The 27588-nt window shown below is 44.9% G+C and overlaps 1 protein-coding gene across 5 annotated transcripts in view; it reads right to left on the bottom strand.

Moving 5' to 3' along the window:
• The window catches only part of adgrb1a (adhesion G protein-coupled receptor B1a), a 316728-nt gene that overhangs the window by 97405 nt on the left and 191735 nt on the right, over positions 1-27588 (bottom strand). For all 5 annotated transcript variants that reach the window (XM_061715322.1, XM_061715330.1, XM_061715326.1 and 2 more), the window contains 2 exons: positions 27444-27487; positions 3672-3798 (listed from right to left, as the gene is read on the bottom strand). In XM_061715322.1, coding sequence (XP_061571306.1) covers positions 3672-3798; positions 27444-27487 — 171 coding nt within the window. The remainder of the gene's footprint in view (positions 1-3671; positions 3799-27443; positions 27488-27588) is intronic.

The raw sequence follows: 27588 nt of genomic DNA, 5'->3' as shown, positions 1-27588 counted from the left end.
AGGACCAGGATCATAAGGGGGGACCCTCCTGCCGAGGGCCAGACTGGGGGGTCGGGGACGTCAGCAGCACACAGCAGGCAGGTGGAAGCAGCAACGGGATGACCGGGGGTGGGGACCGCAGGCAGGTGGAAGCAGCAGCGGGATTACCGGGGGTGGGGACCGCAGGCAGGTGGAAGCAGCAACGGGATGACTGGGGGTGGGGACCGCAGGCAGGTGGAAGCAGCAGCGGGATTACCGGGGGTGGGGACCGCAGGCAGGTGGAAGCAGCAATGGGAGGACCGGGGGTGGGGACCGCAGGCAGGTGGTAGCAGCAATGGGATGACCGGGGGTGGGGACCGCAGGCAGGTGGAAGCAGTAGCGGGATGACCGGGGGTGGGGACCGCAGGCCAACATGCAGCTCCCGAAGCTCCGGCCCAATCAGCAAGCCCCAGGTTGGGGTGCAGGGTCGGGGAAAGGTTGAGAAGGGGCAGGGCCAGGGAGAGGAGTCTTGATGGACAAATCTCTACCCCGCCTGACCGGGCCGTTACCCTGCCCCTCTCACTCCCACGCTGCAGGTTCCGGTGTTGTGCATTCAGAGATGCTCTTCGCCACCAGCAGAGGCTCATGGCTCCTACCCACACGTAAGCTAACATCACACTCTGCTCTGAACATCTGAGCCCCAGCAGGCCGTTCAGGCTTGCAGGTTGCTGCAACAAGCTGCAAGACCCATTTGGAGTAGGCACCTCCACAGAGGGGGTGGAGCTGAGCGCAGGACTCCGCCCCTAAACAGGCTCAAAAGGAAGCTGTTGACGCAGAGCGGGCCCAAGGCATAAAGCCTGATTTAAGGTTCTGCGTTAAACCAACGCAGAGCCTGCGCCGTTGCCGTGACGCCGTTGTGAACCCTTCGGACTTCTCCATCACTCCATTTCTCCACGGTGCAATACCCCCCCCAGAGCGCTAGTTGATACTTTGTTTAGCTTCCAGCTTTTTCTGGTCACAGTGAATCAAATAGATAAGGACAACTATTGTACAAAAAAGCAAAACAACCCCAAAAAAAAAAAAAAATCACACACACAAGAAGAAAAGAGCGCTGAAAGTTCACTACTGCTTCACAAACTGGAACTGAAAATGCGTTGCTACCAGGCGAACCCATCACAGCACTCTCGGCTCCAGAGTTCCACTGGTCATGTGTTCATTCAACCGTGCATTGTTGCGCACGACACTTCGCATCTGAGGAATAGGTTGAAGGCCCACCATGTCGCAAAAACAGACTTATCCGTCAGGAGCAGAGAAAAGAAAGAGGATGAAAGATGAGATTATTTAACTTAATATTTGATTTTTAAACAATTTCCGTTACCTTGTTTCTGGTAACTCATTCATTTACATCATTATTTAAGTATTTGTTTGATTTTATTTGTTTATTCTATTTAATAATGTCTGTTTTTCTACATTTGAATTATCCTTATATGGCAAACATATTGACGAGGTACTGTTTATCTAAGTTGAGTGATTTTAATTATATTTCTAGTTTTCGTAGTACTTTGTTGTTGCACTCAATTCTTGTTGTTCCACTTCAAATTGTTGTTTCACATTTCTGTTGCGGTTTATTTAAAACCAAAAATAAAGTAGATAACGTGTTTAGTAAATGGTTTTAAAATTATCTATTTGATTACTTTGTTTCTTTTAGTAAGCCTACACTGTAGATGACGCTCAGTATCACACTTAGTACTATATCACTTTAAATATTAAGGGGTAAATCCACAAAGAACAGATTGCGCCCGCAAATAGCGCTGTGAATTGCGCTGCATTTGCGCCCGCAATTTGCCCCGCCTTAAGGTCCTATTCACAAAAGATTTTGCTCTAATGATATACCGGCGCAAACACGCCCATAAAGTTTTGCGGCTGAGTGCAATTTGCCCTTGTCTGAGTAAGTGAGCGGAGCTGTTTCCAGTGTCCTCCATATTTCAGCACACAGATTGGTCCATAATGAAAACTGCAGAAATAAAAAATACACGTTTCTATATATATATATATACATACATACATACATACATACATACATACATACATACATACATACATACATACATACATACATACATACATACATACATACATACATATATATATATATATATATATATATATATATATATATATATATATATATATATATATATAGAAACGTGAGAAAGAAAGAAACAAAGTAAATAAATAAGAAAAATAAATAAATGTTGCTCAAACTGGCAGACTGGACTCAATCACCACGGCGTCCTCCATCACCATGCCACCCTTGGCCCCTACAACACTGCACTTCTTCTAGCTTTAAGATAAGATAAGATGAATCTTTATTGTCTCCCTTAGGAGAAATTTGTCTTGAAATTTGTCTTTCCTACTCATACTGTAAAACATTACTGTATTTGTTGTTACAGTAAAGAATTGTGTGTTGTTTTCTATTTGAGTAGCCTATACATATGATTACTATATGGTGATATATTCCATCCAACAGCTGAAGGTGTAACACTGAACATACAAATGCATGATTCTACTGAGGCATTCATTCATTCATTCATCTAGTGTTTTCCATTCATACTATAGTGTCTTCCATTCTGCACATCAGTGTTCAGTGGGTGCTTAGAAATGTCTACTCAAATAATGTATGTGTTTGGCATTTGAGAAGGAAATACCATTTAGTGAAGAGTTAACACTGTTTTGAGGGTAGAGTGTGCTTTTGCAAGAGAAGTGTAGGATTTTGCATTTTGTGTGTAAGTTTTGTAATTTGTGTTTAGAGTTTTGAGAAAGTGAGGTAGTCTATCAGAAAATGTGTTTAAACAATTGTGAAAAACTGTAATCACTGTGGATTACAATCTAACAACAACAAAAAGTTCTCACATCTAGTTTTACAAGTGTATTTGTAATGACAGGGAAGAACATGAAATAGGTTTATAGTGGGTGTGTGAAGGATCAATAATCAGTATTATTGGCAGTAATAAAGGGCCCCAAAATCACATTTTGCTTAGGGCCCCATGGAGGCTTGGTCCGGCCCTGTGTTGAAGAGTAGCCTTGTTTTTTTTTTTCTTTTTAACCAGAACATCGGAAAGTGTATCAGCTTTTGAAATTTTTTTTATAATATATCTCCATAAAAAAATAAAAAATAAAAGTAAATGACTGCTGGCAAACAATATGACGTGGTTTTACGTGGAAGGGGAGATGGAGCATGTGCAAAGGGGCAGAGGACCCGGATGTTTTGTTCTCATCCTTGGGCCTGGTAACCATGGAGATATCACTACAGAAAGCTACAGCAACATCAGTTGTTGGTGGAACATGAAATCAGAGAACTGGAGGAGGTGAGGGGGGGTGGGGGAATGGCCATTAGCTGCATCACTGTCATGTGGGAAGATCCCTGAACCTGCATCTGCTCGTGGTAAAGAAAACACAGAAACAGCCGCAAGAATAAAGATGTAAATATGTCCATTGTCTGCAATAACCTTCAGCTGCACGACTGTCATGGAAGGAGCAGGGAGGGAAGGAGGGAAGGAGCGAAGGAGGGAGGATCTGTGGATATATAAGGACACTGACGCCCTTCACACAAAAAGACCACATGCACACTGATGCACAGATATATAAAAGGCGTAAAAGCCCGTGCATGAGCGCCGGGGGCGCGCATGCAGGGCGCAGCGCTGCAGACTTACCGAGTCCGGGCTGAGCCGCGCTAAGATGGCGAAGCTGGACAGACGCTCGCACACGCACCGGGTCCTGGAGGAGTCGACGAGCACGGCTCTGCAGCCGCGGGACGACCAGGATCCCAGCAGAGAGGAGCTGCACGGGCACGCACACACACACACACAGACAGACACACACACACACACACACAGGATGCAGCGGTGAATGCGCGCAGACAGACGGAGCCGCGGAGGCTCGGTGGGTCGGTGCGCACCGCGCTGCGCCGCGGTCCGGAGCTCACAGCTCAGATCCGGGAGCTCAGATCCGGGAGCTCAGATCCGGGAGCTCAGATCCGGGAGCTCAGATCCGGGAGTGTGCAGGTTCACACCCCCCCACCCCCCGCCGCTGCACCGAGCCGGGATCAGCCGGCTGCCAGGCGCGTGTGTGCGGGTTCCAGTGTGTTCCAGCGGCGCCCCGCAAAGATCAGCTGCACACATGAGCTGTCAGCGCGACCACCATCATCATCATCATCATCATCATCATCATCATCATCATCATCATCATCATCATCACCATCATCATCATCATCATCATCATCATCATCATCATCACCATCATCATCATCACCATCATCATCAGCATCATCATCATCATCATCATCATCATCACCATCATCATCATCATCATCATCATCATCATCATCATCAGCATCATCATCATCATCACCATCATCATCATCATCATCATCATCAGCATCATCATCATCATCATCATCATCATCACCATCATCATCATCATCATCACCATCATCATCATCATCATCACCATCATCATCATCATCATCACCATCATCATCATCATCATCATCATCATCATCATCATCACCATCATCATCATCATCATCATCACCATCATCATCATCATCATCAGCATCATCACCATCATCACCATCATCACCATCATCATCAGCATCAGTATCATCATCATCATCACCATCATCACCATCATCACCATCATCATCAGCATCAGTATCATAATCATCATCATCAGTACCATCAGTATATCATCAGCAGCAGCAGCAGCAGCATCATCAACATCAGCATCACCATCATCATCATCAGCATCATCATCATCATCATCATCATCAACATCAACATCAGCATCATCAGCATCATTAGTATCATCATCATCACCATCATCAGCAACATCAGCATCAACATCAGCATCATTAGTATCACCATCATCATCATCATCATCATCACCACCATCATCATCAACATCATCATCATCATCATCATCATCACCATCATCATCATCTTCAGCAGCATCATCAGCATCATCATCACCACCATCATCATCAACATCATCATCATCATCATCATCATCACCATCATCATCATCTTCAGCAGCATCATCAGCATCATCATCAGCATCATTAGTATCATCATCAGCATCATCATCATCAGTATCATCATCACCATCATCAACATCAGCATCATCAGCATCATCATCAGCATCATCATCAGCATCATCAGCATCATCATCAGCATCATCATCAACATCAGCATCATCAGCATCAGTATCATCATCATCATCATCACCATCATCAACATCAGCATCATCAGCATCAGTATCATCATCATCATCATCATCAGTACCATCAGTATCATCATCATCATCATCAGCATCATCAGCATCATTAGTATCATCATCAGCATCATCATCATCATCATCATCAACATCATCATTATTCAATTCAATTCAGTTTTATTTATATAGCGTCTAATACAACAAAAATCTCTAGACGCTTTCCAGAGACCCAGAACATGAACATAAACATGAACATAAACCCCCGAGCAATTATTACTTATAGGTAAAAACTCCCATAGTGGGAGAAAAACATTAAGCCAAACAGTGGCAAGAAAAACTCCCCTTTAGGAGGGAAGAAACCTGGACCAGGACCTGGATCATAGGACCTGGCCCTCCAGCTGAAGGCCAGACTGGAGGGTCGGGTACGTCAGCAGCACACAGCAGGCAGGTGGAAGCAGCAGCGGGACGACCAGAGGGGGGGGGGGGGTGGAAGCAGCAGCGGGATGACCAGAGGGGGGTGGGGGCCGCAGGCAGGTGGAAGCCGCAGCGGGATGACCGGGGGTGGGGGGTGGGGTGGGGCCGGGGCGCAGGCAGGTTGAAGCAGCAGCGGGATGACCGGGGATGGGGGGGACCGCAGGCCAGAACGCAGCTCCCGAAGCTCCGGCCTGGAAACATGCACAAAAGAGAAAAAAGGGGGGCCAGCACAAGAAACTACAGGAACGATGGACAAAAACGACAGCTATTAGATACTTATAATAAATAAAAATGGAAATGGAGAAGAGAGGAAGGGAAAAGGAGAGGAGAAGAAGGGTGAGAGGCACCGCCCAGTGGATCATGTCGGTGCCCCCCTGCAGCATAGGCCTATAGCAGCATATCTACCACGAAGCTTTGTTTGAGACTAACTATTATAGTCTTGTTCTATAGCTGCAACTATGACTACTGACTCTAACACACTAGAGTTTACACTACCTAGAGATTTACCAACACCAGCTAGAGGTTTACTAAACACTAACTATAGGCTTTACTAAACAGAAAGGTTTTAAGTTTAGTTTTAAAGGTGGAGGTGGTGTCTGCCTCCTTAACCCAGATTGGAAGTTGGTTCCATAGTAATGGTGACTGATAGCAGAACGCCCACCCTCCAAATCTACATTTGGATACTCTAGGAATTACGAGTAAACCTGCACTCCGAGAACGGAGAGCTCTGCCAGGAACATAAGGCACTATCAGGTCTTGCAAATAATGCGGAGCTAAGCCGTTTTGGGCTTTATATGCAAGTAATAACATTTTAAATTGGATTCTGAATTTTACAGGTAGCCAATGGAGCGACGCTAACACTGGAGAGACGTGGTCTCTCCTGCTGATTCCTGTCAGCACTCGCGCTGCTGCACTTTGGATCAGCTGGAGCCTTATCAGCAAATTACATGGACATTTGAATTGACATTGAGATTTTTATGTAGATCAAGACTAGTCATTGTAAAAACTACTTAATTTTTAGTATGTACAAAATTCATTTGCAAGTAAAGTCAACTTAATTTTTGCAAGTAAAGTCAACTTAATTTTTTTTTAAATTTCTTTTTCCTTTTTTTCTTTTTTTCTCTTCTTTCCTTATTTTGTTTTTTTTTCTTCTTTTTTCCCTTTTTCAGTTTTTTTCTTTTTAAAGTCAACTTAATTTTCATAAATAAAGTAAACTTACTACACAATAATCTCATGCAAAAAGTTGACTTGTTTTTTTTTTTAAGTAGATCAAGCACAATATTTGCATCAGTGCAAGTGGTTTTGACGCCTCAACTGAAGTCTGTGAAAGTGTCTTCCACTTCTTCACTTATAAAATTGTGTCAACTAGAGCTTTTGTCTCTCAGCCTTCCTACCCTTCTATTCATTTGCACTACTCATCTGTTTTTTATCTCTCCTTTATAAAGGACACAGTTAGTCACATGAAGCATCTGGTTTCCCTGCAGACTTATTTCAGGAGGTTATTGCGACTATTGGACCAAGTGGACTTCACATTATCGTTAAATATGCAGTTGTACGACCTCTACTTAAAAGAAAAATACTTAAAAGAATGGGCCAATGTTCCAATTTCAGGCCTATCTCTAATCTTCCATTTTTTTTTCTAAAATATTGGAGAAGGTTGTCTACAAACATCTGTCGCCATCCTAGAGGACGATGACATCACTGAGCCGTTTCAGAGCCCTCCACAGTACAGAGAGAGCACTTTTGAGGGTTTTAAATTATACATTTTTGTCAAGTTTGTTGGAAAGTATATAAATATAGGAATACATTATGTAATTGGCGATTCTACCAAGGTACCTAGCAAAATAGAATTGGTGTCTATTCCCTGCCCTCCAGAAATTCACCAGATAGAGACGTGCATTTGGTACCAATTAAAGACCAAAAAATTAGATCTGGTTCGTTAAGCTCCATTTCTCTGTTAGTAAACGATCTAATTACCGAGAACAGAAGTGATATTTTCTGTTTAAGAGAAACGTGTCTACAGGAGAAAGAGTATGTTAGTTTAAATGGGGGGCGGCAGTAGCTCAGGTGGTAGAGCGGGTCGTCCAATGATCCAAAGGTCAGCAGTTCGAATCCCGCTCTGTCCCAGTTACTGTCGTAGTGTCCTTGGGCAAGACACCTTACCCAGCTTGCCCCGTGTGAATGTGTGTGAATGTGTATGAATGTTGGTGGTGGTCGGAGGGGCCGTTTGGCGCGGAATGGCAGCCACGCTTCTGTCAGTCTGCCCCAGGGCTACAAAACATAGCTTACCACCACCAGTGAGGATGTGTATGAATGAATAATGGTCTAAGTGTAGCACTTTGAGATTCATGAATGGAAAGTGCGTTACAAGTTAAATGCATTGTTATTATTATTATTAAATGAATCGACTCCGCCCGGCTACTTTAATCATCATATAGCTAGAAGCACGGGCCGAGGCGGAGGAGTCGCAGCAATTTATAACTCCAGTCTTCAAATAAAATCTCAAACTAAATGCAAATATAATACGTTTGAAAGCCTCATGCTTAGTTTAAAACTCCGGAGCTGGAAATAAGAGAAGCCAGTTTTGTTAGTGGTAGTGTATCGGCCCCCTGCTGGTACCAGTTTTGTTAGTGGTAGTGTATCGGCCCCCTGCTGGTACCAGTTTTGTTAGTGGTAGTGTACCGGCCCCCTGCTGGTGCTTATCTAGAGTTTCTGTCTGAATTTTCAGATTTCCTATCTGGTTTATTGATCAGTACAGATAAATTCATCATAGTGGGTGATTTTAATATTCATATGGATGTTGAAAGCGACAATCTTAAGTTAGCTTTTAATTCTCGTCTAGACTCGAGGGGCATCTCACAGAAAGTGAACAAACCAACGCACTGTTTTAATCATACACTCTGGTGTCGTACCCGATAGTCTGTTAGTGTCGCCTGTAAACTCCCTCCTATCCGACCACTATTTAATAACGTTTAAATTTAACATTGTCGACGTTCAAGTGCAAAATAGTAGGTATTATTTTAGTAGATGTTTATGCGATGAAGCTATTGCTAAATTTAGGGAGGACATTGCTCATCTTACGACAGTGGAAAATAGTGAAGCAGATGTTGATTTCCTTGCTAGATAACACTGCAGATTTGCTGCACTCAGCTTTAGATGCAGTTGCTCCTTTGAGAAGGTTGTGCAGAACTCTGCTGCTCGCCTATTAACTCAGACCCGTAGGTCATCCTAGCGTCCCTTCACTGGCTCCCTGTTCACTACAGAATTAATTTTAAGCTTTTGTTATTTGTTTTTAAATGCTTGAACAACCTTGCTCCACCGTACCTGTCTGATCTGCTTACCGCCCACCCAGATCCTTAACATCAGCTGATTGGATGCTGCTGACAGTCCCTTCCGCCTCTGCTGCTCCAAAGCTTTGGAACAAGTTCCCCTTGAGTGTTGGACAAGCTTCATCTCTTCCCGTTTTTACACACACGTCAATAACAAAATGGGGGCATTTCATTGGGAATCAATACATTTGTTGGAGGAAAAAGTGACCATTCTAGCCACTGAGAACTGCATGAGACAAATGAACGTATATCAGTTGTGTATATCTTGATCCGGACCTCTTTAATGGTGCTTTACTGCTGCAGCGAATGCAGCGACTGTGGCGACTGCAGGTGTCCCAGGTTCTGAGGCTACAATTGCAATTGTAATTGCAATTGCTTGTGCAGCTCACATGGGCTCAACTACAGGGCTGTGGCGCTTTGCCCCTCCCAAATAAATGGCCAAGATGGCGCCATGCTAGTGGCGACTTGTTGCAGCAACTCCGTCGCCTTGTCGCGTTTATTGTCTAGTTTTATCTGTTTGTGGACTAATTCTGGTCCTGTCTTTTCTGAAAGTCTTTTCTTTTTTAACGGGCAGCATCATGTTTGTTAAAACTGTGAGGCTGGCCCTACTATTTCTTTTATTTTTCACCTGGTCTATCACCCCAGCAACCACCGAATCAAGAGGAAGCAGATGCTTCGTTGTGAACAGCTGTTAGCCCTCTGTAGCTAAGGGGAAGCTAACCAACTACAAGCCCGATGTTCTCCCCGAGCTGAAGAGGAGGAAAAGAGGACGTTGCTCGGGTGTTATGTGCCGGAATAAGAAGAAGTGCTTCAAGCCGACAATCCCCACCATCATCACCGGGAATGTGAGATCCATTGGTAATAAGATGGATGAGCAAATGGCACTAACACGGCACCAAAGGGAATACCAGGAATGTAGCATGATGTTGTTCACGGAGACCTGGTTAATGGAGCAAACACCGGATTCCAACGTCACTCTGGACAGATTTAACCTGATAAGGGCAGAAGGACACGGGGGAGCGGTAAGAGAAAAGGAGGGGGGCTTGTTGTGTTTGTGAACGATCATCATCATCCTTCGACTGTTGTCGAGATCCTAGATGTCACTTCTTTCCATGGGGTTCTGTCGGCCATTGCTGCTCCCAGTTCTTGGAGTGTAAGTCCTTGTAAGTCCCTGTGTCCCTAGAGATTGTGTCAGGATAAGTATGAGGCCTGGTTCCTCTGGATTATTGGGGGAGCCGCCATAGCAGGATGTCGGATATTACTTGATCCGTAGCACGGTAGCAATGACCTGCAAAGATTGCTCTACGGCGTGCTACAGTTGTTGTTATTGGTGGCAGTTCACCGTAGATCTGCTCCTTGGTTGGATGAGTTTTCCAGGAGATGTTTTTGACACACAAGAGGAGTCTTGTGTATGTGCCGTTGAGCCGGTCTTGTAGTTCCTTCTTCATAGTCCAGGTCTCAGCACCGTATAATAGGATGCTTTCAACACAGGCCCTGAAGAAAGAGACCTTGATGGAGGTTGAAATTCCTGACTGACAGACTCTGTTGCAAGCGTTCCAGGCTTGTCCCTTTCTGACAAGAAAGTCTTTTCTGCTGTCAGCCAGATATGAACCCAGATATTTAAAATCCTTGACTTCTTTGATGTGTGATCCATCCCGTGATGTAATGCTTGGGTGGTTGGAGTCCTCATTCATAAGCATGCATTCTGTTTTCTTAGGGTTCAACTTGAGTCCGACTTTGGCCGTGGCTTCTTCAAATGCAATGATAGATGGTGTAACCCTGGGCACATCCCTATCAAAGAGGAACTCTGCAGTGGAGACATTGAGCTGTTAGCTATTAGCATGAGGCCATACTACCTGCCAAGGGAACTCTTGCATGTTATCGCGATAGCTGCGTATGTCCCTCCTTCTGCTATTGCCGACTCAGCCCGCGATGTCCTACACTCCAGTGTAAGCAGGCTGCAAACACAGCATGCACATGCCCTCCTCCTAACAACTTTAATCATGCCTCTCCTTCATCCACACTGCCAACCTTCAGCCAGTACGTCACCTGCAGCACCAGAGGAAATGAAACACTGGACCTTTTTTATGCCAACCTTAAGGAGGCATATACATCACCCCCCTTCCACCCTGGGAAGATCTAATCATGAACTGATCCACCTCCTCCCCCTGTATCAGCCTCTGGTATGCAGACAACCAGCAGTCACCCACACCAGACGGATCTGGTCCCAAGAGTTGTTGGAGACTCTTTTCCACTAGTGTGTACTGGCTCCCTGCGCGACTTGACTCGCCACGCCCCCGTTTTGCGCTTTTACACTACGGGCCAAGGCGGGTGGAGGCTTACCGAGTAGAAACTTTTTCTGTATCTATTCTGCCGAGGTTCTATGCGTGCTAAGTCGGCCCTGGATCTGACGTCATTACACTACACGTCACCGATTGGTCAGGGGGCGGGGCCATCAGACGTTTGAGTCGTTTGAGTCAGGAAACGGGAATCAGTGCAAGAGTTTGTTGATCCAACTCTGAGGGTCAGATGTTCATAAACCTGGTGCTGAGGAGAGAATTAAAAAGGGATCTAGACGGGAGATAAGGAACGACCAGATCTACCAGGATCTCTGTCACTCGCGGCTCCCAGCTGATTTCTCAGCAGCGCCGACACAAACAAAATAAAATAAAAAGCATCGCTGCTTGAAGCTTCTCTCACTCTCATTTTTTAACTTTGTACCAAACACAAGCCACAGATCCTCTCCATCTTTAGTGTTGTTGTCTTCTCCGTTTAGATCACACAAATCAATCAATCAATCTATCTATCTATCTATCTATCTATCTATCTATCTATCTATCTATCTATCTATCTATCTATCTATCTATCTATCTATCTATCTATCTATCTATCTATCTATCTATCTATCTATCTATCTATCTATCTATCTATCTATCTATCTATCTATCTATCTATCTATCTATCTATCTATCTATCTATCTATCGAGGCTCAATTAATGATGAATGAAAAAAGAGCAAGTCCTGTATCTGGATCCAGACGGGAATCACACGTCTGCGGTCGAGTTGTCCTGTTTCCGTGACTGTCACGTCTGCACCCACAAAAAACAACCACATAGCAGGTAGTAAGAGTTCCAGATCCAGTAAGAGCATTAATCAGTCTCATCTAAAACCCTTCTGAAGTGTTGAGAGGCATCGGTGTCTTCGGCCGGCGTTTGTTTTGTGTGTCAGCAGCAGGAGATCAGGGCTGACATGTGCATGTCACCTCCAACAGAAATCTGTTATATTAGGGCTCGGTGCGGCTTCTCCGAGGGGCTGACGTGATTAAGTCTCCCTGTGAGCTACACAGTTGCCCCGCGGACAGTCTTCCTTCTGCATCTAATTGGATAATTTAGGGGCTGGTCCAGCAGCGCTGCGTGAAAGGATTGTCCTCTGCCAAGTGCAGGCCACACGGATGAGAAGGAGACGCCAACACCCAAGCCACAGAAAAACGGGGCTCTTGAAGGATTTAATGAGTGCAGGGACAAAATTCATTCAGACACTCAGGGTGCAGCAGTTTCTGTGCAACAGTTTCTCCCTCCTCTTTCAATCCTATGGTTTGTTTGTGTAAAAACATATAACAAAAATAGGATGTGACCATCGTAGCTTGGAGGCAAATGCAACCTCAGAAGAACTGCAGCATATGAGAGTAATTACATTACCCTACTTTTGTCACTGCACCACTATTTATCTGACAAAAATGAAGACGACAAAAAAAAAACTACTGATATGGACAATACTAAGTACCCCTTTCCTGATTCCACAGGACTGAAGAAGGGGAGTTGCAGGCAGTGCAGCTAAACGGTATGGAGCTAGAACAGTCTCATAATTTGCAAATGCACACACCGTTTCACAAATGCACAGAACAATTCACATGTGCGTAGGACAAGATATACAAATGTATGTTTGATGCACACACAAATATAACCTGATTTACAAACGTTTATTGTCTGTGAGCTGCGCTGGGTTTGCGTGTGACTTTTGAGACTCCCCTGAGGTGACTCGATCCACAAATACATTTTTTTTTAACACGGAAGGATCTGCAACCAATCAGATGTCTTCCTTTGTTCCAGCCAATCATAAGAGCGCACCCCACAAGGGGGACGATTTACTCGTAAACCAATCAGATTAAAGGGGCGGATACACCTGCTGTTTGAACTGCGTTTTGTACTGTGCATTTGCGAATCGGTGTGTGCATTTGTGAATTTTGTCCTGCGCATTTGTGAAACGTTGTGTGCATTTGACGCGGCTCCCGGGGGAGCTGCGCTGCAGAGGCGGGCCCGAAGGAACGGAGGAACTCGTAAACCACCGACCGAGCGGCCGCTCGGCGGTGGTTTACGAGGGCTGACGTGTCTGCTGGGTTGGACTGTTCTTCGGGCTTTTTCAAAAGCCGGCATCATTTCCGAGGGGCTGCACGGCAGGAAAAGTGACTTGGCTGCTCAGCGCGGCCAGAGAGCTGCGGGCTCTGCCCGTCACAGCTGATCAGTTCTCCCGGTCTCATTGATCAGTTCTCCCGGTCTCATTGATCAGTTCTCCCGGTCTCATTGATCAGTTCTCCCGGTCTCATTGATCAGTTCTCCCGGTCTCATTGATCAGTTCTCCCGGTCTCATTGATCAGTTCTCCCGGTCTCATTGATCAGTTCTCCCGGTCTCATTGATCAGTTCTCCTGGTCTCATTGATCAGTTCTCCCGGTCTCATTGATCAGTTCTCCCGGTCTCATTGATCAGTTCTCCCGGTCTCATTGATCAGTTCTCCCGGTCTCATTGATCAGTTCTCCCGGTCTCATTGATCAGTTCTCCCGGTCTCATTGATCAGTTCTCCCGGTCTCATTGATCAGTTCTCCCGGTCTCATTGATCAGTTCTCCCGGTCTCATTGATCAGTTCTCCCGGTCTCATTGATCAGTTCTCCCGGTCTCAGCGCGATCAGGCTTGGATGAATGCAGAAACGGAGGATGAAGATTTCGATGGATTTGATTAATGTAATAACTTAAATAAAGTACAATCAAACTAAGTTTTGCTCCCGCTTTATTTTTATTTTTTATTTTTTTCGATCTATTTGTGTGTGTTGTGCGCGTGTGTGTGTGTATTGTAAGGCGGCGCTCCGTTTGTGTAGACGGCGCCTTTTCGTTCGGTGAGCCGTATATGTTTTAAATCCAAAAATGACACAAAAAACTGAGGGTGCGCCTTTCCACACGGCGCGTCGAATGGTTGCAAAAATACGGTAAGTTCCCCTTTCCAGATTCCCTAGGACTGAAGAAGGTGAGTTGCAGGCAGGGCAGCTAAACGGACCCCTGACAGTCCCCGTCTGTTCCTGCCCTTGTGAATGAATGACAACATTACAAATCTGTTTTTGGAAAAGTGTGGCACAGCAGAAATATAAAGATGGATGTATACTAGCAAAGGGAATGTACCTGAGGACAAACCACGTGAAATATATGCCCGGCAAAGACATAAACGTCCATGTGACCCTCATTTGGGGTTTGTTTATTCTGACTATAACTAAAAACAATAAAGAAATCCGTTTCTGTGCCATTTATCTTGGTGACCTCTCAACGTGTGCAGAGCTGCTCGCAGCCGGGGTGTGTTTGTTTTAAACTGCAGAATGAAGGCCGTCACGGCCGTCAAAGGTCAACGAAGACGACACTGAGAGACGTGATAGACACAAGGTCTTGTTCCTCGTGTTTGAAGGAAAGGGAAAAGCACCCCTGGTTTAATCCACAGCTGGTGTTTCTGGACACATCAAGCATGACATTTACCGTGACTCCCTTTTGTCTCTGTCTGTCTTCAGCTCTTTAATAAAGATGTACAATGCCCTAAAGACATCCTTATAATGCCTGAATGCAGGCATTGTGACGTAGAAGCGTCAAATTGGTTTGATTCACCGCATGAATCGGCACAGATTACTTTTATATACTGTATTTGACCCGGTCTTTGTACGTTTTGACCGTATAGAAACGTAATTCTCGTCAGTTGTGTGAAATAAGACCTGGAAACAGGCATTGTGGCATAGAATTGTCAAATTGGTTTAAAGGGAACCCTGGCTATTAAGACATGTAGGTCTTAAAAGATAAATGTTGGTATCAATTATAACAATGTGATATAAAAAACATTTTTGATGTCTTCGTTTTTATAAAATTTGAAAATATAATTTAACTCGTAGGTCGCCATTGTTGTTTACACCGCAATGCACTCTGGGTAGTGACGTCACACGGTTGCACCTGCTGGCCCCCGTACACTGTTTTGACTGTACAACGAGATAATCCAGAGGATAAACATGTCATCTGTTCAGCCATTTCAATTTGAACCCGAGCACAAGGTCAAGGAGGAAGACAACACTGAAAACATATGTCAAAACGAGCCAAATGAAGACCAAGAAAGACGGGATGAGGCGAGAGTGGGACAAAATCCCTGGTGTCTGTGCAGCAACTGCGTCTCGATGCAAACAGAGGAGGAGAGCGTTTGCTGTCAAGAGCTCGTGTTTTTGTCAGCAGCTGTTCACGGTAAACTATTGTGTGATAAAACGTATTCCAATTTCAATAATTTTGGAGATTGTTAGCATCCACCGCTGTCCTATGATTTATAAATCATTAGGACAGGTGGCGCCGCCAGGATTCAATTTTGTAGTAGGCACAGAAACAGTCCGTCCACTGCTCTATACGGCTAATTTCAGTCTCACTCGGCCTGAATATTACACTATCCATTAGGGAGAGGATGGGTTGGTTGGCTGTTCAATAAGTATTTCAAAGATCTTTTTTCCTCAAACAAAACTTTGCAGTGACAAATTGGATACTACAGATATGGTGACATTATTATGCGCAGCTCCACACAGATGCAAACATAAACATTATGGTGACGGCGCACCTACAAAAAAAAACAAAAAAAAAACAGTAAAGCACCATAAAGCATGAACTACACCATAAAACCATAAAAACACCATAAAAGCACCATAAAACTCAGATAGGCTAACCGACCACACGTTTCAATTAGCAGATACAATGCAAACCCCAGCCAGATGTGGCTCCACCAAAATGATCAGAATAGTCCTTTAATTAAATAATGATGTTCTTGCCTATTTGAAGTCTGCGCCTCTCGTTTGGTCAAACTCCCGGGCAAGTCCACTCAGGTTCTGGTCTGTCATGGTGACATCAAACGGTGGACCCAGCACATACCAAAAATAGATACATAAATCCTTCAAAAAAACTGTACGCACACGTACAGGATTCCGGCTGGCGGCGCCGCTGCATTATATACAGTTTAATGCACTGGTAAGATGCGCACGACTTTGATCATTTTTGCAGATCTCCCGTGCATCACAGCACACGAGAACTTTGATCCAGTTTGCCTGAACCGAGACGTCGTATGGGCTCCCTCGTCAGCCTCCACGGCCGGGAGAGTGCTGCTCATCTATGTTTTAGATACCTGTCCCAGTTAAACTAACACAGCTTATCTTCCCAGAGCCACCGAACTACGTCATCACCCCCAGAATGCATTGCGCAGGTAAAACATGGCGCCTCCCGCAGGTCAAAATATGTGATAAACATTGTAGATTTTTAAAGCAATTACATTATTTTATGTGTTTCTAACAACATATTTGACAATTGTGGCTTATTAGGGCCTACAAGTCTTAATAACCGGGGTTCCTTTTAATTCACCGTAAGAATTGTTACAGATTACTTTTGAATACTGTATTTGACCCGGTCTTTGTACGTTTTGACCGTATAGAAACGTAATTCTTGCTATTTTAAGAATGTGATGTACCTGCTGTACTGTACTTCTTATTATTTTACCTCTTTTCTTATCATTTTACTTCATTTTATTTGTTATTTACTGTTTAATTGTGTCTAGGCGCTTTTAATGTTGATGTAAAGCACTTTTAATTACCTTGTGTTGAATTGTGTTCTACAAATAAACTTGCCTTGCCTTATAAAGGAGCTACTGTAGCACAAAGCCTCGCAGGGAAGACGGCGGAAAAGGCAAGACCCCAAAACGTTGGTCCCCCGCGTTGCCACCCACAATACCGGGCTTGACCTGAAACCCGTTTGGCTCCAGGGTTCTCCAAACAACAGTCGGCGCCGCCGGAGACCCGACTGTCTGGTGTCGCTGCAGCAGACAGACGGACGGATGGAGACAGACGGACGCTGCTGTTATTGATTGGAGGTGGAGGCGTGGTGAAGCCAGCGCTCCATCAGCCGCCGGCTCGTATCAACATGACAAGGACGACTCTGCACATTCCAATTTCTTCCCCAAATATTAACTCATTAATCTTCGCTGTTCTGTCCAAGATGGATTTTAATTTTGCCCAGAACAAGCCCCCCCCCCTGCCGCTCCTCCCAAACGCCACCAGATTGAATTCTCTGTCCTTGCTTTGTCCCCGCTGCGCTCTCTCTCTCCGAGCATGTTGTCTCCTTGAATGTGGAGATGGCGAGGACGTGGCGGTGGACGCTGACGTGAGACTGACAGTGAACGGACAACTGCCCCAAGAAGGAATCACATATAGCTTATACAGCATATAGCTCGGAAGTTCGGACCGTTTACTTCAACTCAACTAGACATTTTAGCTTTTACTTCCTTACTTACGGTGGCCGAAAAGGTCCAAATGCACTGCAACGGCCTAATGCGTCTCAGTTAAGGAAAACGGCTTCAAGTACAGAAACGATTCAAATTCACAAACTCAAGACGAGGTACAAAAAGAAGAACGTGGTGCAAATGAAAAAACCTGCTGCAAAAAACAAAGACAAATGCAGCATCATAACATACATTTCTTTACTATATATATATATATATATATATATATATATATATATATATATATATATATATATATATATATATATATATATATATATATATATATATATATATATTTATATATATATTACACCATGCAAAATGGTGTAACATTTTACGACATTTTACATTGAGGCTTCATTAAAATTTAAACAAAAACATTTTGGACTAAAATGTATAAATGTACACCTTTTTCTGAAGTTTAATTGAGAAAGTTGTTAAAAAAATGTCAGAAACATTTCCACCTGCTTTATTTTTACATGTTTACTTTGTGTATTTATATTTTCAAATCTTAACTTCAAGCCAAATTTCCTTTAATTCATAATTTTTCTGCTCTTCTGTAGCACAAATGTGCAGTTATCTAAATGCAAATGTCCAAATCCACCATGGCAGTAAAGGTTTTTGAAATTTGCTCTTTCTTTCTCGGCCTCATTCACCGCTCAAAACTTCACAGCTCATCTCTGCGTTTAAAGAAAAGGACATTTAAAGAAGAAAGAAGCGTGCTTTGAACACGGAAATCAAAGTGTTCAGCATTCCTCCTCCGTCCTCCGGCCTCCTGCTCTTGTTCTCCGCAGACTCCAGCTGCTCCGTCCTGCACAAACGTACGCTGGAGAGGGAGCTGCATGCTGAGCGACACTTTTCATTTTCCCCCGCCTGCATCAGTGTTGCAGCAGTGAAAGCGTCGGCTTATTGTCATTTACAACGAGGTGCCACCGAGCGGCTCCGGTCTCCCCGGAGCTGCTCGACTGTGTCACGATGCTCGAGCAGCAACTTTGACAGGAAACGTGTTGTCTTTGAAGTTTCCTCTTTGAAAGCCAGAAGCCAACAATACACAACATACCAAAGTAAATCAAGAGCTTGTCCACAACGAAAGGGAGTAAAAGCTGGATTTTTGATCTTCTGAAGACTAACCCTTGAAAGTTTCTTTACCCAAGGAGTCAGCATTACTCCAATTCAATTCAATTTTATTTGTATAGCGTCTAATACAACAGATGTTGTCTCCAAAACGCTTTCCAAAGACCCAGAACATAAACCCCGAGCAATTATTACATAAACAATGGCAGGTAAAAACTCCCTTAGTGGGAGAAAAGCCTTAAGCCAAACAGAAAAACAAGAAAAACTCCCCTTTATTCAGGAAGAAACCTGGACCTGGACCTGGATCATAAGGGGGGACCCTCCTGCTGAAGGCCAGACTGGGGGGGTCGTGGACGTCAGCAGCACACAGCAGGCAGGTGGAAGCAGCAGCGGGATGACCAGAGGGGGGGTTGACCACGGGCATGTGGAAGCAGCAGCGTCCAAATGTTACTGCAACCGATTTAACCCCTTCAATGCCAGATTTGTCATATTTGACACGTCAATTTCTGAGACCCATGCATTTCCGACATAGTCAAGTGATAAGAAAGCTTATGAAATTACCCAATCTAAAAAATGATATTTCAACAAATGTATTCCAACTTCATGGGCGAGAGTGTACAATAAACACTGAAAACACCAAACACCAAAACAACATTATTTCCTATGTGAGGCATTAAAAGTTTAAACACTGGGGAAAAGATGATTATGCCTTCACAGCAAGAGTCAATTCACACTTTGTAAACCTGGTCAAAGACCAGACTTCAGTATAATTGATATGTGATGAGACCTTCAGAAATCTGTGTAGAGGTGACATTCCAAAAACTTCAATGAATTGAAACAACATTGGAAAGAAGAATTGACCAGAACTCCTCCACAACCATTGGAGACACTGATGAAGTCAGACAGAAACCTCTACCGAGTTACTGCCTAAGGAAACGTCGACTGAAGGAAACGTCTACTGAGGGTTCGTGCTGCTGAAGGAAAACATCTACCGTATTTTCAGCACTATAAGGCGCACTGTATTGTAAGGCGCACCTTCAATAAATGGCCTATTTTAAAACCCTCTTCATATATAAGGCGCACCGCATTATACGGCGCATGGAATATACAGTAAGATACCATACTATAGTGGCTGGGGTTGGATTACGTATCTGATGGAGCTGCGCTACAGCAAATGCAAAAAAAACAAGAAGTACCGTAAGTCAAACTTTATTAACAAAATAAAAACCAGCTTTGCTCCGCCTCGTTGCCTTTATGCAAGTCAGCGTCGCTGCTGTTGTCTTGAACGTCTGTGACGATTCCTGCCAGTTTTAGCGCTGACACCAACTACAGTACCCAGAATCCCCCTAACTACAGTAACGGAAATTACCGTAATGATCATATATAAGGCGCACTGCGGGTTTTTGAGAAAATTAAAGGCTTTTAGGTGCGCCTTATAGTGCGGAAAATACGGTACTCAGAGTTCCTGCCGCTTAAGGAAACATCTACTGAGGGTTCCTGCCACTGAATGTCCTTGAGTGGCCTAGCCAGAACCAGACTTGAAGCCGACTGAGCGTCTCTGGAGGGATCTGAAACTGTCTGTGTACCAGTATCTTCCCATCCCACCTGATGGAGCTTGAGAGGTCCAGAAGAATGGGAGAAACTGTCCAAACATACCCCAAAACACCTGAGGCTGTAAAAGCTGCCACAGGTGTCTCAACAAAGTATTGATTGAATGGCTGTGAAAACTTCAACATATGGTAATTTCATTCTTCATTTTTTATAAACTACCTAAACAATTTTTTATAAAAAAAAAAACGAAATTTTCACTCAGTACGTTTACACAGAAATAATGTTGAACTAAACCTGCACAGTAAGGTCTGTGATGCAAATAGTTGTATGTTCAGGTTTAACCATATACTGTAAAAAAACATATAACATATATATAACAACATATATATTAACATATAACAGCCCCCCCCCCCCAAAAAAAAAAGAAAAAAAAAAAAGATGTCCATCAGACCAGACAGCCTCTTCTCTGGCCTCGGCGGGCCTTGTGAACCAATCACATGCACCTGCACAGACACAGAGATGCACACTCCATTCAGCACCATGGATAGCAACATGGCTTAATGCCAGCCAGGTACCAAAAGATGAAACTTTATAGAAGATTTGCACTATAATCTAGACAAACATCTAAGCAAATACGGTATGCATTTCTCTTAAGACACTGCACAACCACAACAATTTAAAACCTGCACAAGCTAGCAATTAATACAGCACTTTCTTACCTTTTTAGAAGTGCTTTCGCCTGGTCTTCTTTGAAGAAAAGGCCTTGATAAATAAAATCCAGATCATGCAGGTAGTCATGCTCAATGGACATCAGTGTGAGAGGACTGACTCGTTCTTGCTGCATGGTGGATCGCAGTCTATTTTTCACCAAGCCCAGTTTGGAGAAGGACCGTTCTCCACTTGCGTTTGTCACTGGCATTGTCAGGAATAGCCGGAGAGCTATGTCTGTGTTTGGAAACACTGTATGGAGTTTTCTTCTTCTCAAACATTTCAGTAACTCTAATTAATTCTAACTAATTCTCTGAACTGTACCACCTCCTCCACAAAGTCCTCTTCCAAGTCACTGTTGTATTTCCTCTGCAGGTTCAACGCTGCTGAACGGAGGTCTCGGGGGGAAATCAAGTGCAATCCATTTAGAAACCCAAAGTTTTCACACACCTCATTGTATGACTGGTATCTTCTGTCCAGTTCTGACACTAAACGGTCAATGACGTAGATATACAAAGATATACAGAAGCGTTTGCGGCCTGATAGCTCGCAGTCAGGCTCAGATGATTCATCAGCATGTCTCTTTCTTTTTTTCTTTCGTTGGGTGTCTGCTTTGTACTCATGAGACACGGTGGGGGAGATGTTCCTTGCAGCTGTTTCAAAGCTATCAAACTGATCCCGGAGGCTTGCGACATATTCACGCAATGACCGAACGAGATCCACAGCGTTGCACAGATCGAATTCCACCGCTTGTAGTGCAGGACTCACCCCCTGGAAACGTTGAAGGATGGCATTCCACATGTTGCACATTAATGCAATTTCCAGTTTATTCATCTTTTTGTGCAGTGCCCTCGCCTCCTCTCTTGTGCCCAAAATCTGGTGCTCATCATCAGCAATGTTGAGTAATGACTGCTGGATTTCAGCGTAATTCTGACACAGGGCTTAGGTTGCGACAGCGTGCGCTGACCATCTTGTATCAGAAAGTGATTTCAAAGTCTCGATTCTTTTATTATCATTGGGCTGCAACCCTGCCCTGATCATCTGCCAGCGTGAAGTGGTCTTTGATGAAAAGTTGAACAAAACTGAAAAACTGTTCAGTCTCCTTACAGCAGTTCACACTGTTAACCCCCAGCAGGTTTAGGGTGTGTGCTGCACAGGGTACCCACTCTGCCAATGTGCTGATCTGCATAATGCAGGCCTGCACGCCTTTGTAGGCTCCTGACATATTGATAGCATTGTCGTAACATTGTCCTCTACAGTTATTACCGTATTTTTGCAACCATTAGGCGCATATAAACGTCTTTTTTTTTTTTTTAAATGTGCTGTGCGCCCAATGACGCAATGCGCCCATTGTATTATGGTAAAGGCTGATTTATGGTTCTGCGTTACACAGATGCAGAGCCTACGGCGTAGGGCTGCGTCGACTTAATGCGGATCCATAAGGCGGACGTAATTGAGGCCACCATGAGAACGTTAAAGGGGAAGGGGTGGGGGGTGAATTGTCCGTGATTGCCCGGCGGCGGCTCCGTGGCGGGACTCCTGGAGCGGACGGGGAGACTCGGCCTCGCTACCAAGAAGGAGACGCGGCTCCCGGGGGAGCTGCGCCGCAGAGGCGGAATGCTGGAGGAACCACCGACCGAGCAGCAGCCGACACGTGCCGACACAGCCGACATGTCGGCTACCACTCGGTCGGCGGGCTCCGTCGTTTACTGTTGAAGGATTGTAGATGCGTGGGCTGACATGTCTGCTGGGTTTGGCTTATTTGGGCTTTTGCAAAAGCCAGCATCATTTCCGAGGGGCCGCACGGCAGGAAAGTGACTCGGCTGCAGCGCGGCCATAGAGCTGCGGGCTCTGCCCGTCGCAGCTGATCAGTTCTCCTGGTCTCATTGATCAGTTCTCCCGGTCTCATTGATCAGTTCTCCCGGTCTGATCAGTTCTCCCGGTCTCATTGATCAGTTCTCCTGATCTCAGCGCCATCAGGCTCGGATGAATGCAGAAACGGAAGATGAAGATTTCGATGGGTTTGATTAATGTAATAACTTAAATAAAGTACAATCCAACTAAGTTTTGCTCCCGCTTTATTTTAAATTTTGTTTTTTTTCCGCTTTATTTGTGTGTGTTTTGCGCGCGCGTGTGTGTGTCGTTGTAAGGCGGCGCTCCATGTGTGTGTAGACGCCACCTTTTCGGTCGGTCCGCCGTATGTGTGTTTCAAATCCAAAAATGACACAAAAAACTGAGGGTGCGCCCTTCCACACGGCGCGCCGAATGGTCGCGAAAATACGGTAATGTCAATGCCCATCTCATCTAAAACACTAACAACTGAGTTGAACAGGGGTTCTCCCGTGTGGCTTTATATTCAATAGGGAGGAACTTTACAAAGTGCTCCTCTATGCATCTTTCTGGTGATACGTACCGCAGGATGAAAGTCAGCTGGTCCACATGTGTGATATCTGGCGTGGAGTCCACACTGATAGCGAAATACTTTGCAAATTTCACTCTGCTGATGATTTCCTCGAGCACCTTCTGTCCGATCAGCTGTATGAATTCCTCACACACATTCAGGGAGAGGTAGGATGGAGTTCCTCTGTATTTTTCAATATGAACCTTTAAAAAAAGGATCAAACTGGCTGATCAGCTCCATGCTGCCCAAATAATTGCCGTTGTCGGTGTCTCCAAACCTGTGGCTGTCACCCCTGAAAGCAAGTCCCCTTTCAGCCAAATACTTCACAACAGTAACAACTCTCTGTAGAACCTGTGTCCAATATCCACACTCCTCATTGAACTGTTTTTTGAGTTCTGTGTCCACTGTCCCACAGTCAGCTGCTTGATTGACGTAAGCGATCATGGCTTTTCTGTGAATATCACAGCTTTCATGTTCTGCAATACGATCACTAGTATGTTTGCAGTCAGAATAACCCCCACTAACAAATGCTGACTTTTCCTTGTTCTCGCCAAATATTTTGCATGCAAAACAAAACACACAACCTGCTGATGGTGAATAACACAGCCATTCTCTGGGCACACACTCCCCGTTACTGAGTTTGCACTTGAAATGCATTTTAGAGAAAAATCTTCTCTGCTGCTTATATTGGCGTTCCGATGCCGATTTGTCAGCATCTTTATCTTTCTTCCCCAACATTTTGCAACTGTCAATCAATCATAGCGGGACACACCCCAACACACTCTGATGGGTCACCCATGGCCTAAGGCCCGCCCACAGGCCGTGGGGCCCACGTGGGTCACTCGTAATTTAGATCAATCAGCAGCCCTTAACGTGCGTATAGAGTGATGGACAGGAAACCTGACAAGTTACGAAACAATATGACTTTTTCAGCTCATCATGACCCCAAAATGATACGCCCCTGAAGTTGGCGGGCCCCTGGGCTTCAGCCCAGGTAAGCCCGTGCATTAACGCGGCCTTGCAGACAGCGTTCAAAACCACTGCTCATTTTAAATCATTAAACCTGGTCCTCCACTGCTTCTTAAACAGTGCTAAACCAAATGCTTCAGTCCAGTTTGCCGGTCAAATCAAAAATGATTCGAAAACTGAAATCACTAAGAAAAATATATGACATAAATAAATAACTGTCATTTAGCAGACGCTTTTATCTAAAGCGACTTACATCTGAGAGAACACACACACCATTTGTGGAGCAATCAGGGTTAAGGCCTGGCTCAGGGGCCAAAAGTGGTTTATCTTCGTTGCCATTCTGGGGCTTGAACCTGGGATCCTCTAGACCAGGGGTCGGTAACCCAAGATGTTGAAAGAGCCATATTTGACACAAAAACACAAAAAACAAATATGTCTGGAGCCGCAAAAAATGAAGTCTTTTATAAGCCTTAGAATGAAGACAACACATGCTGCATGTATCTATATTAGTTATAACTGGGGGAATTATTATGCACTTTGAGAAAAAAGTCGAGAAAAAAGTCAAAATGTCGAGAAAAAAGTCAAAATTTCGAGAAAAAAGTCGAAATGTCAAGATTAATGTTGAAGTACAATCTTGAGAAAAAAGTAAAAAATGTCGAGAAAAGTCGAAATGTCGAGAAAAAAGTCGAAATGTCGAGAAGAAAGTCAAAATTTCGAGAAAAAAGTCGAAATGTTGAGAGAAAAGTCGAAATTCAGAGAAAAAAGTTGAAATGTCGAGATTAAAAAGGAAAGGAAAAAGGAAGAAAAAAAGAGGAGAAAAGGAAAAAAATAAGAAAAACTAAAAAAAGGAAAAAAAAGAAGTGAAAAGGAAAAAGAAAGAAAGAAAAGAGAATAAAAAGAAAAAAAGGAAAAAAAAAGGTCAAACATTTTTGAAAAAGCTCCAGGGAGCCACTAGGGCGACGCTAAAGAGCCGAGGGTTGCCGACCTCTGCTCTAGACTCAAGCCCACCTCTGTAGCCACTAGACTACCACGCCATCACAACATCAGTTTCATTTGGGACAACGGCTGTTGAGGGGAGAGATAGCAAACCTCAATGGCGGGAAGGGCGGCTCCTTTAATACACATCCTGTCATGCGGTTCCTCTGGTGACCATCAGAGGAAAAGGTCTCTTCAGCCTCTACTGGTTCAGGAGCAGAATAACAGTGGGCAAGAGAGCTGGGCCTATTTTAAATGTGCACTTCCAAGTCAGTCAAGTTTGGCGACCAGATCCAGACCCGAACTGAGGACCCAAATCAGGACTGAGGAGAGTAGGCACAGCCAGTGAGCTTCAGAATGAAGAAGAATGAACAGATTGATCTGAATTAGCTCACGCTTCCTCTCTACCAGCTCCACGCAGAAGTGACTTCATGATAGTAACAGTGTTTTGGTTGGGTACTGTGATCCTGGTGCTCCCCCCTGATCAGACCAGTTCTTGGATCCAGCTCAGCAGAGTTTTGGGGCCAGAAGAGTAGTGACGTTGAATCATCCATCCATCCATCCATCCATCCATCCATCCATCCATCCATCCATCCATCCATCCATCCATCCATCCATCCATCCATCCATCCATCCATCCATCCATCCATCCATCCATCCATCCATCCATCCATCCATCCATCCATCCATCGTCCGCCGCTTATCCGTTCCCAGGTCGCGGGGGCAGTCTCAACAGAGATGCCCTGACTAGCTTCACCCCAGGCACTTCCTCCAGCTCTTCCTCTAGCTCTTCCTCCATCTCTTCCTCCAGCTCTTCCTCCAGCTCTTCCTCCATCTCTTCCTCCAGCTCTTCCTCCAGCTCTTCCTCCATCTCTTCCTCCAGCTCTTCCTCCAGCTCTTCCTCCATCTCTTCCTCCAGACACTTCTTCCAGCTCTTCCTCCAGCTCTTCCTCCATCTCTTCCTCCGGCTCTTCCTCCAGCTCTTCCTCCAGCTCTTCCTCCATCTATTCCTCCAGCTCTTCCTCCAGCACTTCCTCCAGCTCTTCCTCCAGCTCTTCCGAGGGGAGTCCGAGACGTTCCCAGGCCGAGAGACATACTCTCTCCAGCGTGTCCTGGGTCTTCCCCCGGGTCTCCTCCGGGAGGGACATGCCTGGAACACCTCCCTAGGGAGGAGGGACATGCCTGGAACACCTCCCTAGGGAGGAGGGACATGCCTGGAACACCTGCCTAGGGAGGAGGGACATGCCTGGAACACCTCCCTAGGGAGTAGGGACACGCCTGGAACACCTCCCTAGGGAGGAGGGACATGCCTGGAACACCTCCCTAGGGAGGCGTCCAGGAGGATCCGATACAGATGCCCAAGCCACCTCAGCTGACTCCTCTCAATGTGAAGGAGCAGCGGCTCGAATCCGAGCTCCTCCCGGGTGACCAAACTCCTCACCCTATCTCTAAGGGAGCGTCCAGCCACCCTGCGGAGGAAACTCATCTCTAAGGGAGCGTCCAGCCGCCCTGCGGAGGAAACTCATCTCGGCCGCTTGTATCCCCGATCTTGTCCTTTCGGTCACTACCCAAAGTTCATGGCCATAGGTGAGGGTAGGTGCGTAGATTGACCGGTAAATCGAGAGCTTCGCCTTTCGACTCAGCTCCCTCTTCACCACGACGGTCCGGTACATCGACCGCATAACTGCGGACGCTGCACCGATCTGTCCGTCAATCTGTGGAGCGGGAGATTGACAGACGGATCGAAGTTGAATCAGTGGATCGAAGTTGAAAATCTGCATATCCACTCAATCTGAAGGAACGCTAGGTGAACAAAGGCAGGGGCCTTGCACTTTGTGTAGGACCATTACCGCATACCTACTGTATGTTTTCACTTAACAAAGCTGTATCTGCTGCTTTATAACCATTGACACATCATATTCTGCTGAGGCAAGAGAGAAAGCAATATCCTGATACACAAACAGTAATATCCTTCCACGTGTAAACACCATTCAGTCAGCCACCCCTAGAGCTCACAAATATCACAGTGGGATCAGCTAATAAAGAATATGTCAGTATAGTTCTTATATCAGCTGGTCAAGTTGCATATGTTTCTATGCGAAAAGCAAAATAGGGCAGACTTTACCTGTCACTCTCATCCCAGGATATGCAGGTCTGGTTGGTGGTGCCCTAAGAAATAAAAATCAGATGAACCCACATAGTCGTAATGAAAGAATGATATTATTACAACAGCTTGATATCTGGAAGTGTTCAAAGACAAAAGTTATCAC

The sequence above is a fragment of the Cololabis saira genome, chromosome 3 (assembly GCF_033807715.1).
Source record: "Cololabis saira isolate AMF1-May2022 chromosome 3, fColSai1.1, whole genome shotgun sequence".
Lineage (NCBI taxonomy): Eukaryota > Metazoa > Chordata > Actinopteri > Beloniformes > Belonidae > Cololabis > Cololabis saira.
The sequence above is the reverse complement of the archived record's forward strand: the minus strand, read 5'-3'. Positions and strand labels throughout refer to the sequence as shown.